At 34.6% G+C, this 18825-nt stretch overlaps 1 protein-coding gene across 1 annotated transcript in view; it reads left to right on the top strand.

The window, feature by feature from the left end:
• Positions 1-11637, top strand: part of Cyt-c1 (Cytochrome c1) — a 149104-nt gene extending 137467 nt beyond the window's left edge. The window contains exons 6-7 of the mRNA XM_090407947.1: positions 5099-5350; positions 11395-11637. Coding sequence (XP_090264073.1) covers positions 5099-5350; positions 11395-11499 — 357 coding nt within the window. The 3' untranslated portion in view covers positions 11500-11637. The remainder of the gene's footprint in view (positions 1-5098; positions 5351-11394) is intronic.
• Positions 11638-18825: the final 7188 nt, after the last annotated feature.

An 18825-nucleotide genomic window follows, 5' to 3' on the forward strand; every position in this document is an offset into this window, starting at 1 on the left:
TCACTTTCTCATGGTGCACCCTGTTAGGTATCTAACTGAACACTGAACGAACGAGGATGGACAATGGGATTTCGCTGACCAAATTGTTATTCTTATTGGCTTTAACCAAAATATAAAATGATGGTACAACATGACATAATGGAATTGCTTGTTTATAGTAATATAAGTGATAATCGAACATAGAAAAAATACCGTATATACTGTATATATATATATATAATAAATATAATATAACCACTTGAAATATAATATTGCCACTTGAACAGAAATGTCGAAACTGATATGTTAAGGAAAAGACTTTAATAAACAGGAAAAGAAAATGAAGGAATTATGCAGTTTGTGTAACCAATTGCTGTAGCCATACTGTCTACTAGAAAAATTGTTAGGCAAATACAGTCACGTCAAATCAAATGAGTGTCATAATATAAAAGTTACAGTGATTTCTTATAATATACATTTAAAATAAAAGTTGACTTTATTTAGTCCCATGAGGTAGTCTCTCAATCTTTTTTCTGGAAGCATATTCTGAAGTTACTGACATTATTTCATTTGGCAGTTTATGAGTATTGTAGCTGCCTGTTGCTAGGTGTTCAAAGGATTATGAAAATTTTCTTTTTTTGCCTTGAGAACTTTAAGCGAGTTACAGCTATGATGTAAACTATTGTCTACTTTATATACAGAAAAATTTACAATGTTATTTCTTACATATAATATATAACAATAAAGATAGAATTTCTATAATTGCAAAATATTATGAATTGCAAAACAGGTCATTGGTAGAATATATGAAGTCAGTAATGGCTATAATTCTAATTATTCTTGTTTTGTATTTGTATCAAAGGAAGCAGATTGTTGTAGTAATCTCCACCCCAATAGGTGATGCTATATTGCAGTGAAGAATTTATCCAAAAATAATATAAACATCTTAAAAATGATGCATTTACAAAATTTTTAACATACGATATTCTGTTAATTGTCTGCGTGGTTAGCTCGAGTGGCTATATGCTTCGCAACCATATGGCTGGGAAAGGAGTGTCCTGGGTTCGATTCCTGTCGCTGACGTGAGGAGCTTTGGCTCTTTCTCAGACATAGTCAAGTTAGCTGGTCTTGGGTGTGGGCTGCAGGGTTTTTCTCCCCAGTTTATCTGGGATTTTTTCCTCCCGCAAACAGGCAAACCAGCCTTGAGGACTCACTTCTACAGATATAGGATACACCAGGAGGCATAAGGCCAATCACCTTATCCTCGTAAAGGTAAAAGAGGAAAAGATTAAGAAAGAAAGAATATTTTCTGTTAATTACGTACCTCAACTTGTTTGTTAAAAATTAGATATGGGAGTTCTATTTCAGATTGCTGTCAATATGGAGGCTCAAATACTTGACTGATTTATTTTTTATTTTTTTGACCAAGCTATAGTTATAATTTTATATAGATGCTACTACATTCATTTTGTGCTATTTTATAACCATTTATATGTTTGGTTTTATTGGTATTAATTTAAGGCCATTATTGCTAAACCACTTATTTAGGTTCAATACATCATTGGTTGCATTTTTGAAAATTATGGAGACAACTACCGTGTTTAAATAAAAACTTTAGTTTAATATAATTAAAATCTACATTCGACGTTTCGACCTTTATGTCAAGGTCATCTTCTGGAGCGTACAAATATACACAGGAAACAAGCTATACTACAATCAAACTGGTTTGTTAAAGACACTGACCAACCGCTACCACAATTGTTGGCCTGACCTCTGGTGAAAAAAAATAAATAAATAAAGAAAAATAAAAAATAAATAAATAAAATAAAATAAAAATAAAAAATTATACATCAACGCTAGAGTCCTATTATTAATGTTGTCTAATATATATATATATATATATATATATATATATATATATATATATGAATAAAATATAGATTTAATGACTATAAAACCGAGATAACATATAAAGATTTTAATGACAAATACTACTAGTTTCGGCATATGGCAGCCTTCTTCAGGTATTTATAAAGGAATACTAATAAACATTGAATTATTTAAACAAACTGGAAATTACAGGTACAAATTGCCTCACATAATCGATACATAAAAACGTATTTTTTCAAGTTGTTCCAACTGGCGTGCCATTGTTTATTGCAATTGTGTGTGCAGGTTCACGTGAATGCCAATATTGAACAACTGCAGCATGGCTATCTGCGATGTTATAACTTAAATTGTTGTTTAAGTGGACCGGGTTCAGCAGGATTTCTCTTGATTCTACAATTTTCCTCTCAAACTCATCATCACAGCGAAAGATATTTTCTGATGTATTCCAGCAAACGGAGTGGCTTTGTTGGTTATCATTAGGATTAATTGAAAAAAGAATATGACTGGATAACGCCGTTGCATGAGATCTTTTGTAAGAGATGTCTCTCTTATGCTCTTCTATTCTTTGTTCAATAGATTTGTTTGTTTGTCCAAAGTATGGGATATTGCAATCGCACCACAATTTATATACTCCAGGGTACTTAAGGTTGTGATGGGTAGGTTTTGGATGGCTGATTAGAGAACGGATTTTAGGAAGTGTGGTGAAGAAGGTCCTGATATTATATTTTTTAAGGACTTTGGCTATTTTTTTGGAGACTGTGCTAATGTATGGAATGGAGATACTACCTTTAAAATTAATAGTCTCTGTTGTGCACTGCCTAAGAGGATCCAGAAGAAATTTCTTAATTGTTTTTTCAGAGTATCCATTTTGTTTAAAAATAAGAGTGAGGTGATTCATTTCTTTTTGTAGTTCATCTTGTTCATTTAAGAGGGAACGTGCTCTGTGTCCTAAGGTAGATATGGTTCCAAGTTTTTGTGGTGGAAAATGATGAGAAAGATTATGCAGATATCTATTGGTATGCGTAGGTTTTCTGTATATAGAGATTTTTAATCTTTCAGAGCATCGTGTAAGCATAACATCCAAGAAAGGTAAGGAGTTATTATTTTCTAAATCAGCAGTAAATTTTATATTAGGATGTTGGATGTTTAGATGATGAAGAAAATCTGTGAGAGATGTGTGCCCGTGATTCCAAATAATGAATATATCATCAACATATCTTTTCCAAACTTTTGGTTTAAGTGAGAAGGAAGATATGGCTTTCTTTTCAAAATCTTTTCAACATCCAACATCCTAATATAAAATTTACTGCTGATTTAGAAAATAATAACTCCTTACCTTTCTTGGATGTTATGCTTACACGATGCTCTGTAGAACATGTCATATTCTAAAAAGTTACTGTTATGCTTATTAGTTTTTACTGAACCGAATAGTTTAGTCATCACTTTAACATTGTAATCATTTCACTGCTATATATATATATTTATTTATTTATTAGTATAGAATTTTTGCCCTAGTATCAAGGTAATCTTCAGTATGACTTTCAAATTAAGACATGATAATTAATAAATAACAACATAAAACAGATTTACCTTACTTTATACTAATAAAATATATATACGTAAAGTAAATCAATTTTATGTTATTTATTAATTATCATCTTATGTTCCTGTGTGCCACATTATGTATTATATCCTTCCTTAAATTTTAGTTTTGTAGGGTTCCATTATGGCACTTTATTTTCATTTCCAGAGTGGACCTTTATTTGGAATTATTAAAAAGAGCAACAAAAAGCTTAGTGCCTAAGAAAAATCTCCTGAGCTTTGTTCTTGTGACATATCTCTTATGAGAGATATGTCAGTATTATGTAGTATTTGCAATTCTTTATCACAAATTAATATCACAAGAATAAATTTATGTCCTGTATGACATTAATTAGTCAAGTACAGCATAGCATCATTGCTTATACAAGGAGGTGTTTGATGTGTTTGCATACTACAAAACAGATTTATTAGTTGCATTTTCAACAATGCAAGTTAACATTCACTGAATATTGGTCTTCAACTGGGGGATGGGGGACAATTGACAAAGTAAAAGATGTGTGAGGAAAAAAAGTTATTTATTTCTAATTAAAATATTCACAGCTGAAGTATAATTTTAGCATGGCAATTATTCCTACAGATTTACAGCCTCAGGTGTTTATTTTCTTCTTGGCATGGACATATATTGTTTCAAGCTAATTGTGAATCTGTAAGCTTCTCTTATTACACTTGGAATAGTCAGACTATTTTTAGTTTCCCTTTCAGGAATTGCTTTTTCAAATGTCCTGTGTAATGATTTGAGCATACTTGTAGTTAAGGCTGATATAACTTACTCAGTTTGGTTATAAAAGACCTGAGTTTGATTCAAGTCATTGTGAGTATCATTTCTTTGGAATAAAGGATGAGCAGCCAAAGGCCAAGTTGGCTAGTTGCATAAAGAGGTGGGAGGATTTTTTCTTCTCTGATAATGTAGACTTCAAGATCCAGTGAATCCAGATAGGAATTTTAAGGGTATAATATGCTGCTGTGTCCATATGACGTATAGTCCATATTTCTTGACTTGCTAGAAGATATCAACAAATGCAGAATGCAGAGTTGATTAAGAATCTAAATAATAGAGGACCTAGTTAATCCCTGAATTAGGGGATAAAATACTAGAAATCTTATCAAGTAGAAGAGAGTGAAAAATCAGTATCCTCAAATAATAACCAGTTCAGTGATATAAACATTGATCACAAGAGAATGTAATCGAATAGCATATCACTTTGTGAAATGGGCTTTCTTGAGAGCACATTTCAAAGACAGACATATGCAAATACAGCTGTAGTTTTGGTTTTTTAATTTTCCTAATGTGACCTCAATTTGGACTGCCTTGCAAATATTCAGTAAAAATAGCTTACTTAAAAGTTGATAAGTTGTAAATTTAGTATTGCATTCTTGACTGATATCAATAAATTTCATTTTTTAAAAACAGTTGAATTATCTAACAATTTTTAATAGGCTGTATGACAGATGTAGGCAATAGGTATTCATTTTATCAAAGTAAAATAATTACCATTACTCTGGTAAATGGAACACTTGGAATCTGCTACAGTTGCCACAATTGTAAAGCCTGCTTTAAATTTCAAAAGCTTATATGATCTCCACTTAAGTTGCTTAACTTGACGTGTTCATTATTTTCTTTTTATAGGACTACATATTTTCCATTCTTACTGGTTATTGTGATCCTCCTCCTGCCGGAATTCAATTAAGAGAAGGATTACACTACAATCCTTATTTTGCCGGTGGTGCAATTGGTATGGCTCAAGCTTTGTATAATGATGTAATGGAATATTCCGATGGTACTCCAGCAACACCAAGTCAAATGGCAAAAGATGTCACAACCTTTCTGGCTTGGGCAGCAGATCCTCATCATGATGAAAGAAAGAGATTGGCTATTAAGGTAAGGTTTATGGGTTAGTAACAAAAAAAATCTGGTAAATAGCAAACACAGTTCATATGGTATGAATAGTTTCCTATCAACAGTTTTTTTTTTTTCCAACTTTATTCTGTTTGTCTGATTTGATTGTCCCCTCTTTTATCTTCTAAGCTCTTCTATCTAACTACATTACACACCTATATCTTGGTCTTCTTGTTGATCTTTTTGCTCCAAATCTTCCATTCTGTTAAAGTGACTATGCAGTTTCAGACTAGTTCTGCTGAGATGTTCTTGAACGTGAATGTCAAGGTATTTTCTGTTACTTTCAATTTTAATCTGGTTCTCACATTAATGTCATTTTTTCTCTCCAGTTTTCCTCATAACTTGCATGCTCTGTGAGTTTGGATAGATGGATTTTACACTGATCTAGTATTTGGGATGGTTATAAAAATTTATCAAGCAATTCCATACATTTTTTGTTTCATTTGGATCATTTGCTGAGACCCAAGGTAGCATAATTTGTCTCTGACTGGATTAATTTGAGTGAAATTTAGGATAATACTAGATAGGCACATTTTTATTGGCAAAATAATTCAAACTAGTAATTCTATACTGGCTAGGTTAATTTATTAGTATTATAAGAGACCTCCAGGGAGTCTGGGACTCATCATGGGAGGCCACATAACTCACACTCAAACTGTCAGGCCTTCTCTTGTTCATTCACACTATATGCAGTCACCACCTCCAAAGACAAACTATTCCATTTATGTACTGATCTATGAAAGAAAAATATAGCACTCACTCACTTTCTTGACTGTATTCATTTTCCACTTCTGTGGATGGTCTCATCCTCTCCCAATCTAAAAAAAAAAGAAAGAAAAGTTCCATCTACTATTATCATGTATGACCTTTTCAGAAATTTGTAGGTCTATCATATCATCCATCTTTTCCCATTTGCTAATGTTTACAGTCCACAAATTCTGAATTGTTCCTTATAATATTCATTTAGTCCCAATACCATGTTTAGTGTTCTCCTTTGCACCCTCTCATTGTATCTATTGTATATCCTCCAGAAACCAGGAGACAAGATCTCTACACAACAGTCCACATGAGATTGTTTTAAATCCTTGTAAAGAAGCAAAATTACTTCCTTATTACCACCACTCACCTCTCAACTCAGGCCATGGAGAAATTTGGAAAAACTCATGTGGGTGCCCTCAACATTTCAGAGGCATTCGATTGGGTTTGGCATGGGTTACTACTTCACAAACTACTATCCTATGGTCTGCATTCTTCACTCTGCAACTGGATCGCCAACTTTCTCATTGTTCACTCACTAAGTGTCATGGGGAATGGTTTACTCTCCTCACATTTATCCACCAATGCAGGAGTATCCCAGGATTCTGTTCTTTCACCCACTCTCTTCCTCTTGTATACAAATGATCTGCTCTCAGACTTCCAATCCTATCCATAGCTTTCTGATGACAGTACACTCAATTCCTCCTTTTCATTTGACAAACCTTGCAGTACTCAAGTATTAGAATCCTCAGGATCTACCATGACCAGCGACCTGAACTCAGATACCCTAGCTATAACTCAGTCCTCTCTGATCTCTCGCAAGAAAGAGCTTGCATACCTTCCTCTTATCTTCAGTAATACTGATATATCCAACACGATCAGATTTCTATTTTTGGACTGACCTGCACTTCAGATCTTTCATGGGACAATCACATTTCAACTATAGCTTTTGCAGGCATTAAAAAACTTAGTGTATTTTTTTGCACAAGACCTTTACAGTTGCTAACTTTATACAAAGCCAAATCCGCCCAGCAATGGAATATTGCTGTTATATTTTGAGTGGTGCACCAAAATCCTTTCTAAGATTGCTTGATTCTGTTCAGAAGAGGGCAGCCTGGTTAATTAATGATCCCTCTCTCACACAGACGTTCATTTTTCTGCCTTGTGCCTCTTCTGCAGATACTTTCATCGCCAGTGCTCTGCTGAATTGGCTACTATTATTCCCCCACTCTCCCCTCCAAAATCATTAAAACAAAAGCCACTGCTGATCAACTTTACTGCCTCCTCCTCTTTTATTCCAGCTACCGTATTTGCTCAAATATAACTCGCCCTGATTTTACTTTACGAAAAAAAAAAAAAATTTACGCATATGCGAAAAAAGTTTCGCATATGCCTCACACACACAAAAAAAAGTTTAAACACATTCACGTTGGGATGAGTAACTCTCTCACCGTAGTAAACAACACGCCCTCCCCAACTACACTGGGGAGGGCGTGTTTTTTCTTGTGTCTACACTGCAGATGCAAGAAAAAACAAGTAGTTTTATTGTATCACTAAATAAGTTAGAGAGACATTTGCAGTCTGTGTAATACATTTGTCAACAAATAGTGCAATTAGAGACAACTGGATAAAAACGGCATTAACTAATGAATCACATGTCCCCTCCCACAGAAACTATACTGTATAAACTCAAGCAAAATAGTATATTGTACTGCCAAACACAGTATCTAACTAAAAACTATTGTCCAAACATTTTTCCAAATTTTCAGGTCATTAAGACAGATCACAAAGGCTAACTTCAAATATAATTCTACTGAAGAATTGGAACTAACATGCTCTCTGATGTATGTGAGAGTCTGCCCAATGTGAAAGCGGCATGCAAACAAGCAGCAATAATATTCAACCAAAGGATTGAAACTTCGTGTCTGTTGAGCCTGTCCATGCAACACGGAAGTGGTACACAAATAGTAATAAGTCCCATCAGAACGATAAATAGGTGAAACATCACCCTGATGTGGACATGTTAAAACTAAGAAATATATGGTGAATGTTGTTATGGTAGTTTCAGATATTTTGGAATTCGGTTGAAGAGAATCGGTATTTAAACCCAGCAATTGTCGGCTTGCCTTTGTTAATACCGCACCAATCACCAAATGCCCAGGGGCCTTATTTCAACTCCCAGCTGTCCTCATGTGGAATAGCTTCTGTGGACACTTAGGACTTGAAATAACAAACAACTTTTGAATATGAGGACCGATGTGGGCATTATTCCTGGTGGTCTTACACCTTGTCTACAGCCTTTGGATGTACTGACCAACAAATCAAGCACTACGTATCTATGAAAATTCTACACAGAGTCGGTGGCAGCCGGCTGCTACAACCTGACTCCAGCAGGGAAGATTAAGAGACCGTCATTAGAACTGTTGTGCAAGCGAATTTTGAGAGCTTGGGAAATGATTTTGCCAGAAATAATTGCCAAGAGTTTTAAAAAAAATTAAATAAAATAAAAAATAAAATAAAAAAAAAGCATCTCTGGATGGGAGAGAAGATGATGCTATTTGGGTAGGTTACTTTGACGATGCACCCAAAGAAACTGCTCTCGAGGCCAGAAGTAGTGATAGCGAATAAGAGATTCTTAGTAAGTTATACCCATTTTCAGTTTTCTTCCTAAAAACTTTAGTTTCCGAAAATCCTTGCATATATCTTATACCACAATTTTTTAACTTTTAATTTTTTTTTTGGGGGGGGGTGAGTTTTATTCGATTAAATATGGTATTTCTGTTCTTTGGAATAACAGATTCCTCCTTTCTTCTATTCCTGTTGTCCACACGGCACTAATGTGGTCATGTGGGTTTTCATGTGTGGATCAGATATTTAAAAAATCTAGAGCATGTACCTTTAGTACAATCAAAGATCAGAACAAGGAGATGCCTTGTGTTCTAGTTTGAAAAATGTTTTTCTCAATAATGTGAAAAACCAAAGGAGATATTAAATGTTGTCTATTCCAGATAGTTGGAGAACATTTATTATTATTATACAGCTATCTCCATGGAGTCAGAAGACTTGAGAGATCTATTATTCACATAAATTCATACTGTTTTGGTTACCTGTTGTACCTCTCCTTAAACGCATATACCGATGAAGGAATCACAACCACCCATTCACTACGCTTGAAGCAAAAAACTAGTCCTAAACCCCCCTTGCTAATCATATTCTTACATAGCTTCCACTAATGAGTGCCATGTACTACTGAAAAAAAGTCATCTTTAGTGTCAATCATATAAAACTCCTTTAACAACATGCTTCTTTCGTGTCTCTCTTTTTTGCCTCTCAGCTAGTTTAAGCCCAAAGACCATCAATCTATTCTCACAGGAATAGAACAGGATGCCACAATTTTTGTCAGTCATCACTGTATCCTCTCCAGTGATGACTTCCAATATCCCCTGCACAAGAAGACCATAGGAAGCATGCAATGACCCACTCATAGCAAGAGGCAATCTGTCTCAGTCATCTATGGGCATTTGCCTTTGGTTCTATGATCTGGTGACATGTTTCCTTGGCACTTGTTGGGGATTCTGCATGTTGGATAGCTGATGTAAATGGTATACCTATTGAAGTTGTCTGTTTATCTTAGCCTGTATGTAATTCATAAGTCTAACAAGATAATGTCCCATGTCATAGATGTGTTATCCAAGAATGGTTACTGGAATATGATTAGTGACTTTACTGTAACTGATTCTTCCCCTCTCCCCATCAGTTGCTTGATCGCATTGAACATTTTGGGACAGAATGGAATATGTTCATGACAGGAATGCATTACCAGAAAACTTGTTGAAACTGCAGAAATATATATTTCTGCAGTTTCAACAACCTATGAAGCTTATGCTAAATAATATATACTCAAGTTGCCTGCTGAAAGTGATCAATGTAGCCGATATTTGTGTGAATTGTTAATCTCTCATAAGTATACAGTTAACTCTCACTATTATAAACTCATAGGGACCACAGAAACATTAGTGATTAGTTTGTAGTAAATTTCTTTCACTTAAAGCAAACAGTAGATAGTTTTCTATAGTGAGTCACAGTGGCGTACCTATTGGGGACAGGGGACTCTGTCCCCCCCCCCCCCCACAAAAAAAAAGGAAAAGGAAAAAAACAGAAAATTTTCCAAAAAAAACTTTTCCTATTAAAATTCATTTTTTTATTTATGTTGTGTTGTGTCTTCTATTTCTGTACTACATATGAATTGGCAGTGACATAAGGTGGGAAATACCCTGTAGCTCTCGGGAATCATGGCCGCTGTGAACGCAAGGTGAGTGAAGTAGTGCTCGGGCAGACTGAGCTCTACTTGTTTTGCTCGAACACCGGGCCAGAGGAGATCATAGGTATCATGTACTGGCGATCACTGCAGATGCTCGGTCATAGGTTGTATGCAATGCATAGTGTGTATTCTCAAATCGTCTACTCAACTCGCCCCCCCCCCCCCCAAGATTAAATCCTTAGTGTGCCACTGGTGAGTCAACTGCAATGAATTTTACATCCCATCACACTCCATTTTTTTTAATTGTTTCTTTACATGCAACTAAACTCTAATCATCTTGTGAGCTAATGTCTAGTTATATACATTGGTGAGCTATAAGGAACTCACCCAAGCCCTTTGTTAAATTTTTCTCAAATTTGTGAGCCCCTTGTTCTTGTTTACTTTTTTATTTTTTCAAAAAAAAACATAATTTTTTAAAATATATTAAGCAACAAACTCGTGGTAACCTAACAAAGTGATTTTATTAAATAAAATATTATAGTTGCTGTTATTACCATTTTACTAATAAGAATTCTTTTGGTAATTGCATATAAATAAATAGGATTATAAAATAATGATTGGTAAACAAAAGAAATTTATTTTGTTTATAAAAAATGCAGACTATTTCATATGTGCGATTATAAAAGATTTTATTCTTATTATATTTTGATAGTAAAAAAATGTTTTTCTTATGTAAGATAAATTAACACAGATGATTGTGTACAAATATTTCATGTTTAGATAATGAAATATTGGTTTAAAATGATAGCCTTTAAAGGTTGGTTGATTTGGCATTTGTACACAAGCTGTATTAATAAAAGTTTTTGTGTGAAATATGATTTTTTTTTTTTTGCTCGGCGATGTTATATACCACTGGTTATATATGTCATTTATATATATGTGTGTGTAAGATTTATATATAGGTATGTATATAAATATATAGTTTTTTAACATGTGGTTTATTTTGCAGGCTTTTATGATATCAACAATTATGGTTTCCATAGCAATTTACTATAAACGTCATGTATGGTCATCAATGAAAACTCGCAGAATAGCTTTCCTCCCAAAAAAATAATGTTAGCAATTTTTATTTTGTAGAAATAATGTTTCTTCAACATGACTGGGAACACAGGCTAAACTTTTGTAGCATTTGACAGAAAGAATGATGTAGATAACTATACAGATTTGAATAAAAAAAAAATGATAAATGGTACTGTTGAGTGGTGAGCAAGGGCAGTTGCCTGGTGTCATTTTATTATTTATATTTCGTTTTCATTATTTCATTTCATCATGCTGAACCATGATTGATAAACTTTATGTACAGTTGTTCAGTGGGAATGAATAAAGTTATCTTAAATTGGAAGTTTATTCATTTGAAAAGTTTTAAAACTCATGCCAGTGTTTCGCCGCTTACAATATTAATAGAGTTTGTTCTAGACGTCATTGTCACTCTAATATGAGTTTTGAGTAAAGTAATTAAGTTTGATAGATGTATGGGGGGGGGGGTGTTAGGTTTTATTATTAATATAAATTAACTATATCCTTATTGGATGTTTCTTGGAAACTGCAAGCTACGAACCTTACAGCCATTGAATGATTGTATCATTGTTAGTGCTTAACTGACCAGACTCTGCATCCAGTTGCCTTTCTTGGACTTAATAATACAGTGGGAAAGAGGTAGGGATGCATTTGCTTTCATAAGATAAGACACTTCATGCGAAATGTGTGGACTTACATTTTGCCAAACAAGCAAAATGCACAATATGATATTCAATCCAAGTCAGATTCTTCCTTAATTTTGGACTCTTATTTTGCAGAACAAGTACACTAGAAACCAAAATTGCATGTTTACTTTGAGTCTGGTTTACCACTGGCATGAAAATGTAAATTATTATGCAATCCCATTAGCCATACATATGTGGTATGCAGAACTTGGAGATGAACCCTGTGCTAAAACCCAACCAAACCATTCACAGACTACTATGTTATTAGCTTACTTATATGTTTGTGACATTATTAAATGACTGCATCACCTACAATCAACTGTAAACAGTGTTATAAGCTACTGTAAATCTACAGCTGATGTCTCATTAGGAAATGGGCAAAAAAAAAAGGTATTTGTCAAGCATGATATGAAAATCTTGGTTGTATGATGTGTGAATGAACAAGTAGAAGTTTTGAGTCCAGGTGTTCATTCACACATCATACCACCAAGATTTTCATATCATGCTTGACAAATACCTTTATTTTTGCCCATTTCCTAATGAGACATCAGCTGTAGATTTACAGTAGCTTATAACACTGTTTACAGTTGATTGTAGGTGATGCAGTCAAAGTGAGTTCAAACATCACAATCAGCAATGTAGACTAAACTGGTGATTTTAGATTAATGAATCATGCTAAACAATCTTATAATCTCAAATATGGTTTAGTTTTCTACTGTACTCACTCAGACCTTTGGTTATAGTGCTTATAAGGATAAATGCTGATTGATATGTAAATTGAAGTTTTATAGAACAGATCCATGTCTCTTTTAGCATGTCAGTGCACTGTTTGAGGGAAATGTTGAAAAACTTGAATAGCTGCAAAAGGTGACAATCCCAACCCAATAGAAACAGCTTTAAGATGAACCAGAAAATTGGAGTGTGGGCCAGATTGGTGCATCCAACAGTAGTTAATGATTTTGTGTGGAATAGCACTTTTCTTAACTTTTGATAGGAAATATGGCATTCAGCCCACACATATGGTGATGGCGAGCTGTAAGTTTCACAATGTTTTATGTATGTGTAGGTTTTATATTTAAAATATTTTAAGAACAATTTTAAAAATTACAATAGAAATAATTTCTCAAAAAAAAAAAAAAAAAGAAGTTAATATAGCAATGATAAATCAATAACTAACAATAAATTTAATATATAAATGAGATTTAAAAAAAATCACCCCTTTTATACTGTAGCACAAGAAACAGCACATACATATTTGACACTGTGATGGTAATTAGTTTGATCTTTTTGGAAGTTTTTTCCCACTTGGTTAGACTGTAATAAATTTAGTTTAATTCTTTATCCAAGTGTAAGCAAATAAAGTTAGCTCCTGAAGTATCTTCAGGACGGAGGCAACTCGTGGTAAAGGTGGCCCAAGCTCTCATCACTCCTTGTCTTAGTATCTCCCATAATACAAAGCACATCTCCTTGCAGACATGTGTAATGCTATGAATTAAGGGAAGGGCCACTACACAGACCAGTGCAAACTTGAATGTAAGCTCTTAACAGAATTCCCAGAGGTTGTGATTGGCCATTTAAACACACTAAAGTGGCATTATTGTGGGAGCTCTACTAGAGCTATAGCCTAGAACCATACACACACGTGTATACACACACACACACACACACATAAATACTGAGTGGCCACTTTATTAGTTTATTGGGGTCTCCCAATATTTAAAAACTATTGGGACCCCATTTTTCCTTAAGAATGGCCTATATTCTCTGTGGCATTGATTCAACTAAGTATCTAGATGTTCCTCTGGGATGTTTGTCCAGTCTATCACAACGGCATCACCCAATTGTATTATGGCATGCTGCTGCTGCTGCTACAAACTGCTCATTCCACCTCATCCCAGAGATGCTCTATTGGGTTGAGGTCTGGAGATTGGGCTGGCCACTGAAATAAAGGAAACTTGCTGTTATATTCCTTGGAACACTTCAACATGTTATGCACTGTGGTATGGTGTATTGTCTTGATGGAAGCACCCGTTTGACAATGGATAAACCGCAGCCATGAATGGATGAATTTGTGATCAGAGACCATGTTAAGATACTGTGGAATTCAAACAGTGTTCATCTGGTATCAGGAGACCTAACTTGTCAAAAAAAAAAAAAAAATTCCTCACACCATTACACCTGAACTAGCCTGAGCTCTTGCTACTGAGCAGGAAGGGTCAGTGGCTTCATGTAGTTGTCACCATATTGTGGTTCTGCCATTAGCATGACACAGTACAAACCAGGACCTATCAGACTAGGCAACACATTTCCAGTCATCAGCTGAAGAGAGAGGCACAGTTTCAGTGTGACATGCCCACTGAAACTGTGCCTTCCTGTTCTTAGGACTTGGGATGGCCATCTGTCCTATACCCTATCTGCGACAGTGTGCGATGAACTGTGCACTCCAAGATGATCATCTGACCACCATTGTTGTATTGAGCTGTGTATTTACTGTTTGTGGCCCATCCATCACGTTTCCTTGCCATTCTTCTCTGACCTCATGCATCAACGATTTTCATCTACAGGACTGCCATTGGCCTATAGTTGTCTGGTCATTACATCACTCCGGGTATGCCTCAAACACTGTTGTGCATGAAAAAGGCTTGAAACTCAAAAAACAGAATTGCCAGATGCCTATCTGCCTAATCTATATAGCAAACTGCAGCCAGATGACTTAGCATCTTCAGATATGATCTGTTTTCTTAAATAGAAAGGTGTTCCTAATAAAGAAGCCACTCGGTGTATATAAGTCCTACATACCAATGTATCTAAGCTGTAACATTCAAAAGAATGACCTTTGCAAGTACCATATTTTTTGGACAATAAGATGCACCCCAAATTTATGAGACAATTTTTAGGGAAAAAAATGCACGGAATGTTTTCTTATGTTTAGTTTGCAGTTTCAATTGTTGTTCTTGTTTTCTCTACACACGAATCATTTTTTCTGTTGCCGGTGGACCAAAATGTCTTTCTGCTGCTCTGTTTCCATGTTGTTTTGTATAATTTATCACAATAATTTATAACTCACATTATATGAAAGTTTTTTTGTTTATAGTTTTATGACAATAAAAAATTCAATGAATTATAAAAATAATCCAAATGAACCGTTCAAAACCACATAGGCTTGCCCACTAACTACTACTGATGCCAGTGAAGTTTTTGTATGTAAATCAGGATTCCCCCATCAGTGAGACACTTGTTTGGCTCGCATTAAAAACATGGGAATCCAAGACGTAACTGGTATCGACTACCTTCAAACCACTCCGATTCTAAGTCTATTTCTCTACTTAAAACAGTGTGCCTTATGGTCCGAAAAATACAGTAATTTCTGTTTTAAAGATTATCTGTGTGATTCTTGTTCATTTTACCATATTAGGATGTATTGCATCATCAGCAATGAATCTTATATAAGTTTTTGAAATGTTTTTAAAACTGCAATCTGTGCAGATAGTTATTGTTTTTGTACTATAATGGATTTATTCTCATTCCTCTTACCATTCATGAAAACAATCAGCACTTTTCGTGATAATTGTTCTCATGAACGTTTAAAGGAAACTATAAATTCTGGAATCTTAACTGTATGAGCTTTTAATGGAATTCTCAGTCAGAAATTTACTGACATTATTGATGAAACGTTTAGAAATGCATGTTACTTAGTTGGATAACATCAGTCAAAAAAAACCTTTGTCATTTATAATTAAGTTTTGTTGATTTTTTTTAAATAATTCAGTGAATTAAAGAAATCTTTATTCATTTGTAATGTGTAATTTCACAAGAAATAAATCCTCATTTAAATTTAATAATTTTGAATATTATTGCAGAAGCAACTCAATAGTCTGAAGACTTGTGGGAGCTCATAATGACTGTTATTTACACACTGCCTCATACCTTTCATAAACTTATTCATGGACAGAGCACTCACAATTACCTCTCGCACTAATATTCATGTGCCATTTTCCAAGCAAAAAAAAAAAAAAAAAACTAGTGCTAATGCCCTTGCCAACCACTGTTATACAACCTCCAGGCATGAAGCTTGGAAGTTGTGCGAGACAAAGATTGTTGAAGATAATTGGAAAATTGTTGAGAATACGCTTGCAATATAGGATACATATTTGTAAATCATGGTTACATTTGCTGTAGATCAGTGCATATGTACGCTTACATGCATGTTAATTATATTTCACTTCAGTATAGAAGTGAATATTGATAGCATTATTCTACATTATTTGAGTGGATGGTGTTTAATTCTTAATGTATTGTTGGTGTGTTTTAGCTATAGTAATATCTGTTTAATGCCTGTGACCAGCATAGGTCTTTTATTCTGAGATGAAAAATTTGGTCATAATTCTGTACAATTAAGTTCGTAATTGTGTGTGTGAGGGGGTGATTCATCAGTCATTACTATTTAGCATATTTATAGGCGGAGCACAAATGACTGATAAATAAACGTATATGTTGACTGTTTTATTAAAGACTTTTCAGCTAAAAGGTAAGTCAGCTGGTCTCATAGGTGAGTGGCAGAGTTTTCTTTCTAGAATCTGTTTTCTCCCTTACTAAACAAACTGGTGAGAGAATTCATACAGACTAACAAACTACAGAGACAGAGTTAATCACCCTGTCATTTACAAGCGAGTAAGTTTATGTGAAGCTGATTACATCACCGTAATATGCCACTGAGTCTAATAATCATTTCTCACAATAGCAAACCTATAGGGACATGCTTAGATGTTAAATGCTATTCATTTCTTTTCCTGATATTACAACAGCAAAACAATAAATCATAAAAAGACTAACTTATATTTTGATGGATTTCAAACCAGCATCTTTAATAAATTTAGTTTAATCCTTTATCCAAGTGTGAGCAAACAAAGTTTGCCCTTGAAAGTATCTTCAGGACTGGGGTAAGGAAGTACAACACCAGGCAACTCCTACAAAAGTGGAGCAAGCTAACATCACTCCTATCTCAGTATCTCCCATAATGCAAAACACGTCTCCTTGCAGATCTGTAAAATGTTATGCATTAAGGGAAGGGACACTACCCAGACTAGTTTCGACCTTTATTGAGGTCTCTTCAGTGGGAGCCAGGCCCAAGTAGAGACAAGTAGAGATACGAGGCAGAAGCATTAGCAAGGTCATCTCTACCTATAGGAGTTGCCAAACGGTGTGCCACCTTTTTATTAAATTACTCTGGATTTAGAGAAAGATGTTGAAAGTTTATTTTTCATTTGGTTAGACTATAATAAATTTAGTTTAATCCTTTATCCAAGTGTGATCAAAGAAAGTTTGCACCTGAAAGTATCTCCACTTGGGTCTGGCTCCCCCTGAAGAGACATCAGTAAAAGTCAAAACTAGTCTGGGTAGTGGCCCTTCCCTTAATGCATAACATTATATATATCCGCAAGGAGATGTGTTTTGCATTATGGGAGATACTGAGATAGGAGTGATGAGAGCTTGGTCCACCTTTGCAATGAGTTTCCCAGTGTTGTACCACCTTATCCCAGTCCTGAAGATACTTTCAGGCGCAAACTTTGTTTGCTCACACTTGGATAAAGGATTAAACTAAATTTATTATAGTCTAACCAAGTGAAAAATAAACCTCTCAACAGCATCTTTAGGGTGCACTTATTTGTAGTATTTGAGCAATGATGTCTATAAAAAACATTTTGAACTGTAATGTCCTAATTTGATGCCTATCGCATATACCCAGGCATCTGAAAGCTGAAGTTCTAAAGAAATTGTCTTCACACCAAACCAGCTGATGAGTACGCTGAAGGACGAACTTCCATCTTCTGTGACACCCCGGAGTATATAAAATGACATTGCATGCAATGGACAGACAAGAAGATGTGTTAGTATTTGCTTCATTGAACACAAATACATTGCTACAATCATTTTTACAAGTCATGCTGAACATTCCCCTTTTTATGGATAATAGCTGTCATATAAATTGATTTCCTGTAAATAGATAATGTAATCCATAGACTTCAAAACATTTAACTTTCCCCTTTTAATGTAATCTCTGTATAATCAAATCTAGAACTGAAAATGTTATGCTGCTTTGCTTTATAATTAGAAGACGAACTTTTGATCGATGTGGTAGTTTCAAAAAGTATCTTGATGGTAGTACTGGCCAAAGGCGAGAAAATTAGTTCAGTGATTGGATGGGTTTGCAATTTTTAATATCAGAAAAATAGTTTTAATATCTTGAACAAAAGAGGGAACTTTTCTTGGATGCTGAGGAGGTGATGCTTACGTTTATCCCAAGAATAGAAATTCCTTCTCCAGAAATTTGGGCGTTGTCAAAAATAAGACTGGAAGAAAAGGTTTTTGTAACAAATAAGACAGGAGTGAAAGTGAATTATAAAATCAAGAATCATCTAACATCTTTCATTCCCAATGCTGCCCTACCCTTAACTTTTAGATGATGGGGATAAGGAAACAGCTGATCTTCATCCATTTGCCACCACTGATAGCGAGCCTGAAGTTATCGATGAATCAAGGCTTTCAGGGAAGAGCCATCATTTAATGGTCCTACACACCACCAGGAATATATTATGTCTGAGATAGTTTCATTTCTCAGTATTTCCCACTAACATTGGAATCCGAAGAGCAAGAAGAGGTTCCTGTTAGATTATAGT

The sequence above is a fragment of the Typopeltis vanoorti genome, chromosome 18 (assembly GCF_054136105.1).
Source record: "Typopeltis vanoorti isolate ZY-2024b chromosome 18, IOZ_Tvanoo_1.0, whole genome shotgun sequence".
NCBI lineage: Eukaryota > Metazoa > Arthropoda > Arachnida > Uropygi > Thelyphonidae > Typopeltis > Typopeltis vanoorti.